Raw genomic sequence first — 15633 nt, forward strand, 5'->3', positions numbered from 1 at the left:
GAACATTATAAGTAAAGCGCGGGTGCGGCGATTATAGTAAAAGTAAAGAAATAGATGTTTTTTTCTATTTCTTTACTTTTGCTATAATGGCGGCACCCGCGCTTTACTTTTAATGTTCAAAGTAAAGCGCGGGTGCCGCGATTAGATGGCGGCCGGCTGCGCTCGTGCACGCTCGCGTGTACGCAGGCGCTAGGCCAGCCAGTAGCACTTTGAAAACTCACCTACTAAATGTCTCGCAGAGCAGCGCATGCACGCTGACTCAGCGAGACCTAAAAATTAAATATAACGTAAGGGCACAGGGTATGGATACTATGGGCTTAGTTATGATGTTGGTGGGACCGACGGAGGCATCGGGCAGAGGGACTGCCCGCTGCTGTTCGGACGGGCTCTTTGAGCCCATCGAAGCATCAGAAATGCTCATTATCCCTTAAAGACAGCAGCTTCGCCGTCGGTATCATGACGTCTTTTTCTGACAGCCTTTCCATGTTGGCCTTTCAGACATGGAAAATGAATTTGGGGGCCCCTAGCAGGGCCCCCTTACTCCCTGGCCCGCTGCTGTGTGGACTGGGGGACACCTATGGTGCCCCCCTAAACATCCATGCACCGTGGCAGGCGCCATGCTGTAAACATCCCTGCCACACGGTGCAGGGATGTTCACAAATATCAATTTTTCAATGGAAGCTGGTGCTGTGGGCCTTTTCCGCCCACCGAACAAGCTTCCATTGCAAAATGGATGTTTGTGGCCGCCCTAAGGTCAGGCGGTCTTAGACCGATACGGTGTCTGCCCGATATCGTAATCAGCCACCATTACTTCATTAAGGGCCCCCCCATAAAAGGGAGAAAAAAAATCTCTTCATGTCAAGACTATTGCAGTACTTTCACAACCCTCCCACGCCTGGCATTCTTCTATATGCAGCAAAGAAGCCAGGACCTACAGTTAACCCCATGCTGCACACAGTCAAAGGCATAAGCAGGAGGTGGTTGGCCGCTGACAGGGGGTTGGGCACACGGCATGGCCTCCTCAAAGCAATGCCATAGCAGCAGCCTACAAGCAACCAGCTTGGCTGATACTTTCTTCTCCCCAGCTGTTATGGTGACGAAGTCCCAAACGATTGGCTGAGCTGAGGTCTGCTGCTCCTCTTGCTGCTGTTCTTTTTCTTGGGACTGCTCATATCTTGGTTCCTCCTGAGACACCATTGTTTTTGGCGAATCCCCCAAATAATTTTCAATACCAAAAAAGTGAGCACAGAGGTGACATGGTCTGAATACTCTAAAGTGCCACTCCCTAATAAGAGCTAGAGGATGGGAACTTCCAGTGACTTCATCAAATCAATGACATTAGCCAATAAAAAGGTGTTTCACTGTGAGTCACAAGTAGGACGGTACCGTTTTCAGGTACTGTTAAGCTTCAAGACAGCTTCCTTATTTGTGTCTGTGCTGAAACCTCTGGGCTCATAGTTTACATACAAGGATCCCTTTATAGTAAATGCAACTTTATTCTTTTTTCAAATTCCTGTGTGAGTCCTATGGTACGTTATAGGAGGCCAAAAAACAATAAAATGAAAGCAGCCATTAATTGGCCAAAAAGTGAACGATAGTTAAGACAAGCTGCAAGGCTATAGGAAAAACAGGAAGCAGATTCCTGAATAGCATTTTCCATTGCTATCTGACCACCTGAGCTAAATAAATTTGTTTTCCACATCCACCATGGCATCTCACAATACTCGGGAGAAGGAGCCATTGACCAGAATAAGAACCAGGAGTAACTTAACACACCATTCCAGGAAGAAAAAATAATTGTGGTGCATACAACGTCTACAACACCACTACCGACTAGACCAGAGAAAGAATCAGTTGTGTGGCAATTTTTTTACGTTTCCTCAAAAGCATAAAAAATAAATAAATCAATGGCTGAAACGTCACATGCTCATTGTAAAACCATGAACTTCAATGGGGTCATTCTAGTCACTACTCCATGAGCATCTCCGGAATGTGGAACACCTCAGATTGATGCACCCAAACGACATTGCCTAGTTTGAGCACCAGAGAGAACATTCAGCTGGCGAAGAATTACAAAGACCACCAGCTGATGTACTAAAACAGCAATACAAGGAGCAGGACTGCAATATGTTGTGTTTTATGACATAACACAAAAAGGCCCACAAGGTGGTCTTTTCAGGCCATACCAACAAAGGTGTTTTCACAGAAGCAATGGACACACACACAAAACAGCACCACCAAATTGGCACAAAACCCATAAAAGTAAAAAAAAAAAATAAAAAATTTAAAACATTAAGTAAAACAATTACTTGGATAATTTTTTTTAAAAATACTTTAAAACTTAATGCAAAAGGTTTGTTGCCTCTGCCTCCCTCCCCAGTACCCTCCATCGTGCAGCTGCATTCACCTGCCCTCTACCACCTGTCCTCTGTAGTCCATTGTGCTGCCCCTGCTTCACCCTCCTGTCCTCCAAGGTCAGCCTGGTGTCCCTTTTCCTCCTGCGCGCCTTCTGAGGTCAACTGGCTGCTAGTGTCTCTCCAACCTGCCCTTCATGGTCCTTGTGCTGCCACTGCCCCTCCCATCTAATCTCCATGGTCTGTTGTGTTGCCCCTCCCGTCTGTCCTTCCACCTGTTCTGTGTGGTCCCTTGTGCTGCACATGTCAATTTTGCTTGCCCTCAAAGGTCAGTTTACTTCCCCTGCTCCTACAGCCTCAGCCTGCCCTCCGTGGTCAGTGTGCTGACCCTGCCTCTCCCACCATCCCTGCGTGATCCGTTCTACTGCTTCTGCCCTTCCCCCTGCTTACCCTCATAAGTCAGCTTGCTGTGCATGCCCCTAATGTCCGCCATCCATGATCCCTTGTGTTGTCCCTGCCTCTTCCGGTCTACCTTCTGTGATGAGCTTGTTGCCCTCTCCCTCCAGCCTGCCCTCTGCAGTCCTTTATGCTGTCCATCATGATCACCGTGGCATGCAGTACTTAGTAAGTAATGATTTATCTGCTTAGGTCAGTTAAGGTCCACAGAGTCTGCAGGGAGCATTACTCTGTAGGAACAAATACCCTCACACATCTAGATAGGTGTCATGCTCCATAATTGGGCTTTTGCTCCATGTCGGGCCAGCCTGTCTCTAGTGTCCTTATTACAGTTGAGTTGTGACATCACTAGTCACCTGACATAGCTACTCAACTGCAATAGGTTACTATACTACACCTGACTTCTGACACCACATTACCTGCACCAAAGCCAGCACCCAAGGTGAAAGGCAGATCATGGAGCATCATTAAAGCTGCATTTGAAGTAAGGAAAATGGGAGCTGTCTTTTCCTAATTCTGATGTTTTTCTAAAAAGTAATTAGCAGAATATTTATGACACCATGTTTATTTTGTTCACGATATACGTCCTTACAGGAAAGATAGAATCCCTGCATGTTTCTACACAATCTGCGCCAAACCATTTTTCAACCTAACGTACATTAAACTGATTCTAATATTCTTTTGCAAAATTAATGTACTACTTTTAGGTGTGTTTAATTTTGCAGTATAGATTGCACTTGTATTCTTCTGATCTGTAATGAACATAAAGGAGCAAGACACCGAGGATTTTGAGTTGTTTGTGGGTAGGGTGATGGCAGCACTATGTATTAGAAGTAATAAAATTCCCTCTGCAGTACATTAAAAGGATATCGCAGTCACTTCGTAAATCTAGGACCTTATCAAGGAACTTGGCCTTCAGCCTCATTCCTCTCTATGGGCACGGGGCTTCTCTGTGACTTTTAATATCCTTATAAAGCACAACAGAAAGGACTTTATCCCATGTGTATATTTAGTTATGGTTTTGCTGCGCTTTCTATTGAAAACCCATTTCTTGATTTGCTCACAATTTTTGGGCTCCTATTAATGGATCTATGTCAAATTTGCCACTGCTTAACATAATAAACTATTTTGCTTGCTTCAAGTTTTACGAAGATCCAATGGAAAGGGGCTTCAAGTGGGAGGGAAAGTCCAACATATTTTTGATTTAGTAATAACTTTGCCACTATTTGAAGGATCAGCACAAAATTTAACAGTGATTTCACTTGGTTAGCCTTCTCTTATTTTTAAGTTCATGGAAACCCTTCGGGGGACAGTAAAAAAGGGAGAACCAAATAGTCTTCATTTGCTATTAACATAGCTGTATGTGACAAATCTGTGTACATTTTGACAGAAGCTTAAAAGGATTGCTTTTCTATTGGTATGCCATGTTTCGTGGCAATTCATAGGGGCTGGGAGAACTGAAGGTGGGGTAAATAAACTTTTTGCTTGCTTATAGCTTTAGTGCCGTTTGAGTATTTTTTATCAATTGTGCAGGCAGTTAGCAAATTACATTCAGTGCAGTTATATCAGGTTTCATGCAGATTTAGTGGGGGGGGAGTAGGATGTGTCGCAGGTCAAAACATTTTTGATTTACAAATAACTTTGGCACTGTTTGTGTGAGTTTCACATAAGTACACTTAGCATGTTTAGCCTACTCTTGTTTTTTTCAGTTCGATAGTGATGTTTGATGAATCGTGTAATCATTGTGGGTACTTGTTCCTAAGTGAAGAGGGTATAGAAAACGTTAAAGAAAAGGTGTGGTTGGAATATATGGTTCCAGGGGGATCTTCATTTTTTGGAAGTGTTGCCCTCACACACCCATGTTGGTGTCATACTTCATCATCGGGCGTTTTGCTCCTCGTGGGGCCGGCGGTACAATGGAGATCTCCTTTAGGTAATTTTAAGATCACACTCTCCACCGTACACACATTATACCCCACACCCCGTATGCACAGTCATGGCTGATACAAGAAAAGATCTCCGACAAAGAGCCCTCTCACGGGGCCCGTGGGGCATTGCAGCGCCGGCCCCACGAGGAGCAAAACGCCTGATGATGAAGCATGACACCAACATTGGGTGTGTGAGGGCAACACTTCCAAATAGGGAAGATCCCCCTGGAACCATATATTCCAACCACAACTTTTCTTTAACGTTTTCTATACCCTCTTCACATAGGAACAAGTACCCACACTGATTAGACGTGTCACTTATAGCGAGGAGCATGGGTACTGGACCCTAATCTGGCTCATAGACTCCCACTTTTTGATTCATGATGCTTGATGAATATGAATAAAATGCGGCAGGTAGCATATTAAGATCAGTGCAAGGCCAGGCAGCCCTGCGACCAATCTCCACAGCATACAGCGGAAGTGGGTTGTGTGAAGGGCGTGGCCAAAGGCTGTTTGCACCACAGACTGGGTACCTGGCAGGGGACTACGGAACACTGTAAAACAAAACCATGAAATTCACTGAAAAAACATCTGTTGGAGGTAAGGTATGGGTTGGCAGTTAAGGTATGCAAAGCACAATGCACACCATAGCTCACCCATGCCCCCACAATGATCAGTACATCCCTTAGCCAATGGCATGTAGCGAGATGGGTGCAAATGTGGCCAAAGGCTGTGTGAAAACCAGAATGGTTACACGGAAGGGCACTACGGTACATCATTAAATAAAATACGAACTTCACTGAAAATATCTTAGGTGGAAATCAGGTATGGTTCAGCAGCTATGGTTTTAATGCACAATGCACACTAAAACTCACACCCTCACCCACCATGCTCAGTACACCCTTTAGCCAATAGCATGTACAAAGAAAAAAGCTTTTTTTACAAAGAATAAGAAATGCCGTTGCATGATTTATGGTGTGCATTGTCAGTTGCACTGCCGGATTTCAGAGATTTTTCGTTCTTTGTGCTCACTGAATCATAGCTGACCTAAAGCTGTGGTTTTTCCAGTGTGCATTTGTATATGTAGATATGTCCAGAGCATGTACTTAACTAGTGCGCTAAATTCAGATTAATTGGTCTGATGAAGAGAAAAAACTAGTGAATGAAATTAGGAATAATATAGGCAAAGCAAATGTTCTTGCAGCAAACAAATGACATCAGAGATATCATCAGCATATTCCTGAAGGAGGGATAATGTTCAAATGCAGCCTAGTGGTAAGTTCCAGAGTCATAGACCGGGCCAATTGAAAGGAACCAAATATAGAGTGGGGGAACCGTGGACTTAACCAAAGATCCAAGTTCAAGGTCCTGAGAATAGTGTAAAGGTATTGGATTTAAATTAAACTACAATATAATCTTAAACACAAAATGATAATTTAATGTACGATTAATTGAGTTATCTCAAGGTGCAATAAAATAAACAAATGTTTAGATCAAAGAAGAAAAAAGTCAGAAAAATGTGTGTGGTCAGGGCAAAAAAAAACAATATATAAATGACGAGATTGACGGCAGAAAATACTCAATCTGTTCAGGCACTTAAAACCGCGCAAGTAATGTATCGCTGGTACAGATATTTGTACAGCCACAACAGAGGTTTTCAAGAACAAACAGAATAAATGCTCCCCAAAGTAAGAATTTTGGGCCTTATGTAGGTGGGCTGGCATTTACCACTTCATAAATACCGAATCATACCGATTCGGTATTTATGAAGTGGTAAATGCAATGTAGGTAATGAGTCGGTAAATATTACCGATTCGGAAAAATTCGGTAATTACCTAATCGGTATTTACCGATTCGGTAATGAGGCATACCTTCCCATTGATGGGAAGGTATGCCTCATTACCGAATCGGTAAATACCGATTCGGTAATGGGGGAGCACATTCAAGGGTGGCAGGGTGTCACATTGACACCCTGTTGCACCCCTGATTCGGCCATGTGTGCACATGTGGCGCACATACATGCCCTAAGGGCATGTATGTCTGCCACATTGCACACTTAAACGTGCACAAAAATGCTTTTTTTCACCTATTCGTCATTTACCACCAACCTTTAGTTGGTGGTAAATAACGAATCCCCACACCCACCACACACTCCCCCTACATTTCATTTCATGATTCGGTATTTACCGAATCGGTAAATTTACCGATTCGATAATATTACCGATTCGGTAAATACCGAATCATGAAATTCTCCCCCTACATCTCAAAAGCCAAAATACCGGTCGGTAACGGTATAATTACCGAAAATCGGCCGTTACCGACCGGTATTTGGCTTCCTACATGAGGCCCTTTGTGACTGACCCTCGCATATGAGGATAGAAATTGTAGTGCAATTAACTACAAACAAAAAACATGTACACTACAATGGAAAGTGCTCGGAAGCACACAGAAAATCATTCCACTATAGAGGCGCCATGAAGCAGCAGGTAACATGGACATACAAATTCAGTGATCTTTAAACGGGATCCACTCTTGGCTGGTGAAACAGTCAAACAAGGAATAAGACCGGTTTTGAGCAAGTCAATACAGACTAGCAATGGCCTGTGGAAATGTTACCTTTTAAACATGTGACAATGGAATTTTGGGGTGGCCTGAGATGAAAGGAACATGACGTAAGGCCCGATTTATAACTGGTGGTCATTTCTAGCGCATTGGCAGGAACAGCCGTCATGGTGGTTCAGTCTACATGAGGGAACTTTGCAACAAACTGAGAAAACAAAACAAACAAAAAGAAAATCCTAAAAAAAATATTTTTGAAAATAAAATAGGAAAATGCCACCCATGACATGGGAGGCATTATCCCATGGCGAGGGGGGAATGTTTAATTTTTTACTGTCACTTACTACCTGGGTTTGCCTGCCGGTGACGGTCAGTAAAAAAACAGCTATATGTCCCCCATCCTAACTGGGTGGAAAGATATATAGGCAATTACCTGACGGCTTGGTGGTTTGACTATGGTAGTGATTGTGGAGTCTCTCCCGTAGCCAAGCCCATGGCCCTCCCACATATAAATCGGGTGGGTGGGCGGACCACTATGTTGGCAGGTAGGGAACTCTGTCACACCAAGTTGACTCTCCGCCAACATATCAATCGGGCCCTCAAACTCCTTATTATGTCTTGAAAACCAATGGTTAGTCAATGAAAAGAACAACATGAAAATACCTCTCTACTTAACATTTATGTGATATTGTATTAGCGACTATACAAAATATGTCTCTAACTAAGGACTGCGGATCTATCAGAAGCCATACGTGGTCGCAGGATCCTGGAATAAAAGCATCAACTTACACAGGCCAGGGACACGTTATCAAGAGCCACGTGGAAGCGAGGACTGCTATTAGACATCCAAATTACCTACAAGGTGAAGCCTGCTCAATTGACCAAGATAGAGGACTCTAAATTTGTTCACATTTGTTTTGAGGTATTCTTTTCCGAATTTTGCTCTTTTGCTTTTTAGCTGCATGCTTGCATTACATAATTTAGCAGCATTTATTGAAACAATCTCATTTCAGCTGAATACTGAGCAGTGGATGCTCACAAAGTGTAACATTTATGTGCTCAGATTTCCATGTGAATTGGATGTCTATTATTTTTGCTGTATAAATAATATGTTATATCCAGTAACAAATAAATATTTTGAAAATACCACAAAATTAAATACCAGTGAAAAGGGAAGCTGAATTAATTGAATTGTGCAAAATCTAAAATTATCCCTCATATGTTTGAGCAGTGCACACTGGCACAAAGGACTGCTTACCCAGTTTCCCGGAGCTCTTCCAGATTTGAGGCATTCCATTCTGAACCCTGTTGCAAAAATGACAAAGCACAGCAGTTTAAAGCACTTTTCTGCCCTTTACAACAGAATGAACACCTGTTTATAATAGTCACAAATTAAAGGATGCTTCTTCATTTTACAAAATATATGTCTTGACTATTTTCATATACCTTGATGACGACAAGAAGGCTCATTGAGTTAACCACCCGCTGCTAATATCTGATGTGATCTGCAGGTCATGAGTTGGAATCCAGGCCTGGTCAACTCAAACATTCACCCTTTCAAAGTGGATCTATTGAGTAAAACCTACTAATACCCGTTCCTGTTTATTAGCACTACACTTAGAAACAGAGGTGTGGTGCAGCGGCCAGAGCGGCTGACTCGGGAGCACGGAGCTCCCGGTTTGTTTCCGGGTGCCAGCGGCAGCTCAGCTCAGCACCCTGTGACTCTGGGCAATAGCTCATTTATTCTCCCCGACGGCTCCCAGCGCCTTGAGACCCTTAGGGGTGATTAGTTTGCGTACCAGATACAGTAATAAGCAACATACCTTGTAAAATATATTATTATATTTCCTCCACCATATATGAATGACTCAGACCTGGTTTTGGTACCGCTTCAGTACCAAATACAATAATTTAGTAAGTACATTTCTACACTAGTCCCCAAACCCGCCCCAAACCCCCACAGCCAACACATGCTAATGTTATCGCCAACCCAACCAGGAGCTGGCGAGAAAAAAAAACAAAGGAGTAAACAGGAATAAACAAAAAAAGCAATGTTCAACACACTGACAGAAGGATACTTGAGTCTGAGCGCCATCTTAGACAGGTGGTTTAAACAGCACTCAGTGGTAGCAACTGTACACAAGTCTGGGCGTTGTTATACAAGGAGGGTGTGTGACCAAGCAAGATGGCCCCTGCCGAGATTCTGCATCTCTAACTTGAAATCAAACAACATCCTACATATCCTGGATGTAAATGGCGAGCTGTGGAGTGGTTCGGTGTCGCTGGCAGACGCAGTGCCCTTTGGCACAAATGGAGGAGAACAGATGGTGAATGCGTCGGAGCCGAAACCCACTCTTTGCTCCAGGGCTGGTGCTGTAGGGCTCACTGGACCTGCTGCGATACAGAGAGTGAAGACAAGATGGCAACTGCAGTAAATTGATCTTCACCCGTTGCCCACTGCGCACACCAGGTGCAGGCGGGGACAGGACCAATCTGACCCTGCTTGCATGACGATGCAGACAGCTTGGCTTACCAACAATGGGTTCGCGATGTGTGAAACTGTCCTCAGAATCCCAGCGGGGCTGGACAGACTACAAAATAGCTTTTTTTTGGTTCCTGTGAAAGATGACACTCTGCCTTTAGGATATGGAACCACCACTGCTTCTGCTTTCTGCACCAAATAGCTTTCCTACTAAAGTTGAAGACATAATATGTCATTACTTAAAGGATTGATGCAGATAACGAACAGGCCATTGGAAAATAAGATTTGGAGGTCTCTGAACACATACTCATTAACACTGTGAATATAACAAAATGATGTGAGATAAGGTAAGCATGGCACAAAACAATACTAATCATCAATTATTTAACTGTCCTAATAGGCAGGCAGCCAGTAGCAGATCAATCAAATATTGTCAGCAATTAGGAATACAAAAGAATCCCTTAAAAAAGAAAATTAACTCATTCACTATAGAGGCAAGATTGCTCCACATGGATGCGAGGAAAATCACAGATAAAGTATAAATGACTGAAGTGGAGGTGAAAGCTCTGTGGGAAGAGGAGCCTCAGTTGGAAGATTTTGTCGCTGCACTAAATCTAGTGATGAGACAACTGGAAGACAGAGCAGAGGAAGCAGAGGAGCGTTCTACGTGGAACCGCCTTAGATCTGCAGTGCTCTGAAGGAACCTCAGCGGAGGGGTTCTTTGAAGATTAGATAAAGGAGAAACTTGTAATACATGATCTTTCTCTTTTCGTCCTAGTGGAAAGGACACACAGGGCCCGGAATATTATGACTCGAGTTCTTCCCCCTAGTGCTGTGGCTCGAGCAATCACTGCTTTTATAATCAAAGGGATAGAGAGAGAATCCTTCAACATGCCTGTGGGGCAGGAGGTCCACGATCTGAAAATCACAAGAAAGGTTCAAATGCAACAAAGCGTTGGTTGAAGTTGAGTATCAACTGGGAGCAATGGGAATCAAATATATGCTTCATTACCCCTCGACATTGATAATCCACTTGGAACCTAGGTGCCACTTATCCTCTCTCTGAGAATGGTTTGAAAGAGGAGACAAATTACAACTACGCAGGACTAAATCCAAAGGATCATCAGCCAATGGCTCCAGAAGGCACGCAAAACCTCTCCTGCAGTGCACATCGCAGCTGAGCCCTGATAGAGAGTGGTCCTCGCATATATTAGTGCAGGAAGATGCCACCTTTATAGAGGAAAGACTGTCGGCTGTGATTGGAGCTGGCAACGAGCAGGACACTCACCTTGAGGACATCAATATGCAGGAAGATGACGAACCTTGAGCAGATATCCTTGCCCAACGGAGATTGATATCGTGATAAATTAATGGGGACACATTTTTTTCCAGAATTGATGATATTTACACAGAGCTCTTGATAACAGTGAAAATCACATGCAAAAGTAGTCACATAGTTTCTTGAAACCAATGTACAGTCCCTCTCAGGCTTAAAGGGACAGAACTTCCTATAAGCTTCGCTGTCCATCTCAGGCCTTCTTAGTTTCTTTAACTGTTGTACTCAATGATGCATGTACACCTATTCATGCATCCTCAGTAATAATAATACTAAAAATAATAATAATTAGGCAGAATAGGTTTGAATCCTGCATCAGGCCCATTTGCGAAGCAAGGACCTTAGTACGTAATAAAACATGAATGTTCTCTAAATTTTTATCCCTGACTAACTGATTATATAAATGAGACAAGCAACAATGGCATAACTGTTTAAAAAACACGAAACTGCACTTGCTTTTATACGTTTTTGAGCAACATTTACAACACTTTAATAGCTAATCTGACTTTTCTTTAAGTTATGAACTTTATTAGGATTTAAAGAAAAGTTGTTTTTAGTTGAGAAAAGGTTATGAATAATTTTGATAAACTTGACAGCGCTTTGCTGTTAAGTTCCATTATAAATAAGAAAACAAGTTACTTACCTGTAACTACATTTATCCAGTATTGGTATCTTTCATAGATTCACATGCCTGAATCATTCCCCGTCGCCAAGATGGGAGTCCCACGCTAAAATACAAAAGTAGTGCCATAGGTAATAAATAGGCCAAAGGCTATATCTTAGTAGCCAATCTACGTCCTTATACGAAAAGGACCAAAAGTCAGCTCGCACCAATCAACTATCGGCACCCTCTAAAACACTTCCAACTGAAGCAGTTCTCCTCAGATTTTTCAAGGACAAGTGGGAAGTAAATACCCCTAAATTCACTGAGAACTGGTTCCACGGGGAGGAGGGTGGGTGCATGTGAATCTTTTAAAGATACCAATACTGGATAACTGTAGTCACAGGTAAGTACCTTGCTTTCTTATCCAGTATTGGGGTATCTTTCATAGATTCACATGCCTGAATCAGAATAGCAAGCAGTACCCAAATTGTACTGTCGTTTGCGGATGGTGGGAGACATGCAATTTACCACTCCCAATATAAATCCACGATCTTGAAACATTGCAATGACAAAGCATAAAAGTAATAACCATACAGTGGATATCCGCATGAGGAACATATAAATTGAGAAACATAAGAGCATGAACCGTGTAATCAATGTAACAGTAAAGAAAGCTAATAGCCAAGCGTTAAAGAAATGTAAAGAATCTGACCTTAGTGAAATAGATGGCGTAATACAGCTTGGCCAACCACTGCATCCTCCTTTTGTGCAGATTGGAGGCAGTAGTGTCTTGTGAGCGTGTGGACATTCTTCCACGTCGCAGCACGGCATATCTTGTCCAATGTAACTACAGCAAACAAAGTTATAGATGCAGCAACAGTCCTGGTGGAGTGTGCTTTAGCCTTCACCCTAAGAGGTTTGTTGGCTTTTTCGTGGCAGAAGTGAATAGCAGATGCGACCCACCTGGCTATTGTTGCCTTTGTTACAGCAGTTCCTTGTTTTCCTTGACCATAGGCCACTAACAGTTGATCCGTCTTCCTAATATCCTTTGTCTTTTGAAGATAAAACTTCAAACATCGTTTTACATCTAATGAATGTAATATCCTCTCAGCTGGACTAGATGGATTCGGGAAGAAAGTTTGTAGCATTACTGGTTCGTTCAAGTGAAATTGCGTGGGTACCTTTGGAATGAATTTAGGATTCGTCCGCAGGATTACATAGTTCTGTGTAAAACGCAAGAATGGTTCTTTGATCGTAAAAGCCTGAATCTCACTAACCCTCCTTGCAGAGGTAAGAGCCAGCAAGAGGTCTACTTTCCATGTGAGATATTTGTGATCCGCTTTATGGATCTGTTCAAATGGTTGTCTCATCAGTTGTGCTAACACCACATTGAGTTCCCACTCCGAAGGAGGCGAACGCACAGGAGGCAAAGTGCGAAAAAGTCCTTTCATGAATTGTTTTACAAGAGAAGACAAACATAAAGAAGGAAGCTGTGGAGATTTCCTGTACCTGAAAAGAGCAGCCAGATGAACCTTGACTGACGAGAAAGTGAGTCCAGACTTGGCCAGTGAGAGTAAGTAAGGTAAAATCTGTTCAGCGGGAGCTTGAACTGGATGAAGTGTATTTGTTTCACACCAACAACAAACTCTTTTCCATTTTAAACAATACGTTTTGATAGTGCTTTCAGCACAGGATTTAGACAGTATGTCTCGACAATCTTGTGAAATACTGAGATCTTTGAACTCTAGGAATTCAGGAGCCATGCGTGCAAGTGCAGGGATTACGGGTCCGGATGGACTACCTGACCAATGTTCTGTGATAACATGGCCGTTGTCGGATGCAGGCGAATGGGTTTGTCTTGCGACAACAGAAGAAGCTCCTGGAACCAATACTGTCTGGGCCAACGGGGTGCAATCAGAAAACTGCGGCAACCTTTCAGTTTCAATTTTTTGAGCACCCTGGACATTAATGGAATGGGGGCAAAGTGTAGGCATAGATCACAGACCATCTCATTGAAAGGGCATTCCCCCTTGACCCCGGTTGAGGGAACCTGCTGGCGTAATATCGCCATTTCTTGTTCTCTTGCAACGCAAACAGATCCAGAGCTGGTTGCCCCATGTCCGAAAGATCTTGTTCACCTGAGTTTGTTCTAACTCCCACTCGTGGCAGCCGGATAGAGATCTGCTTAGCGAGTCTGCTAGTGTATTGTGTAGACCCTTGACATGCTCGACATTCATGGATATTCCGTGGAACATCGTCCATTCCCACAATTCTTGCACTTCCTGGGAAAGTGTTACGGACCTTGTTCCTCTTTGTTTGTTTATGTAGTACATGCTGGTCGTGTTGTCGGTACAGACCAGCACTGAGGAACCTGCTATCCTTGGAAGGAAAGCCTGAAGAGACAAAAATATGTCCCGAAGCTCCAAACTGTTGCAGTGTTGCTGCTTCTGTATCTGAGACCACTTTACCTGGATCTGTAAATCCAGCAGATGACCGCCCCATCCTTCCATGGAGGAGTCTGTTGTTGATACAAAGTCCGGGATGTTTTGCAGAAAGGTGAGACCTTGGGCAAGATTTGCTGTTTGTGACCACCAACGGAATGATTCCACCACACGTGCAGCTATTTGGATAACATCCTCGAAAGAACCCAATGCGTGTCGCCATCGTTTCTGCAATTCCTCTGAAGAGGTCTCATTTTGAGCCGCACTAAAGGGATCAGGTTGATTGCTGAGGAGCACATTCCTAGGAGCGAACAGAAACTGACTTTCTTTTTGAAATGGTTGTTGATAATTTTTTAAGGCGCACTTGACAGTCTTGAGACAAGAATGCTTTGCACTGGACGGTGTCCAGGGATGCTCCGAGGAATAAAATGTTCTGAGTTGGAATCAAATTTGATATGCCTTTGTTCAAAGTGAGACCTAGCGAATTGAACAGATGGAGACAAATTGTTGTGGCAATATTGGCTTCTTGCTTCGACAGAGCTTTGAGCAGCCAATCGTCGAGGTATGGGAAAACTTGGATCCCCTGGGATCGTAAGTCGCTGCTACTGGTGCTAAGAACTTGGTGAAAATCTGTGGTGCTGATTTTTAGCCAAACGGGAGCACCATGAATTGATAGTGGGTGCCAGCCACTGTGAATTGCAGATATCTTCTATGTTTTGGATGGATAGGGATATGAAAGTATGCGTCTTCCATGTCCTGAGAAGTCATGAAATCCCCTTTGTTTGAGCACCCCAGAATGTCGGAAAGTGTTATCATCCGGAATGTTTGTTTTTTGAGAAATTTGTTGAGATTGTGGAGATCCAGAATCGGTCGCCATTCTCCTGACTTTTTTGATTAGGAAGAAACGAGAATAGAAACCTGTTCCTCTCTGTGTAGATGGTACTTCTTCTATTGCTTCCTTGAGGAGCATGATCAAGACTTCTTTACGCAATAAATGAAGATGAGGGAGAGGGGGACCCCTAGGCGGAGTGGTAGGTGGTATCTGGAGAAATTCTAGTGTAAGACCCTTGGTGACTAGGTCCAGCACCCAGCGGTCTGAATTGATCTCTTGCCACCCTTGTGCATAAGCAGAAATGTTCGCACCCACAGGTATGGTGGTAAGGGTGACTGGCACCCTGAGAGGCTCATTGTTTACTGGCAGAATCACAGCCTTGTTGCTGTGTCCGCTTCCGGCCACCCTGGTGGGAGAAACCAGCTGTCGATGACTGACGGTAAGACGATTGGTTGTATGACTGTCGATATTGAGGTTGGTATTGACGATACTGCTGATTCGACTGATAGCCGCCCCGATATGTAGTGAATCCTCGCGCTCTGGCTCCGCTGAAAGGTATGCGTCTATATTGTAGAGTACCTAAAGATTTTGCGATATCTGTGTCATTTTTGATTGACAAAAGGGCGTCATCTTTATGATTC

The 15633-nt window shown here is 43.4% G+C and overlaps 1 protein-coding gene across 3 annotated transcripts in view; it reads right to left on the reverse strand.

Annotated features, from left to right (window-relative positions):
* SSH1 (slingshot protein phosphatase 1) overlaps positions 1-15633 on the reverse strand; it is a 441967-nt gene that overhangs the window by 40387 nt on the left and 385947 nt on the right. For all 3 annotated transcript variants that reach the window (XM_085636457.1, XM_085636458.1, XM_085636459.1), the window contains one exon: positions 8556-8602. In XM_085636457.1, the coding sequence (XP_085492583.1) occupies positions 8556-8602 (47 nt within the window). The remainder of the gene's footprint in view (positions 1-8555; positions 8603-15633) is intronic.

The sequence above is a fragment of the Triturus cristatus genome, chromosome 11, assembly GCF_964204655.1.
Source record: "Triturus cristatus chromosome 11, aTriCri1.1, whole genome shotgun sequence".
NCBI classification, from domain to species: Eukaryota; Metazoa; Chordata; class Amphibia; order Caudata; family Salamandridae; genus Triturus; species Triturus cristatus.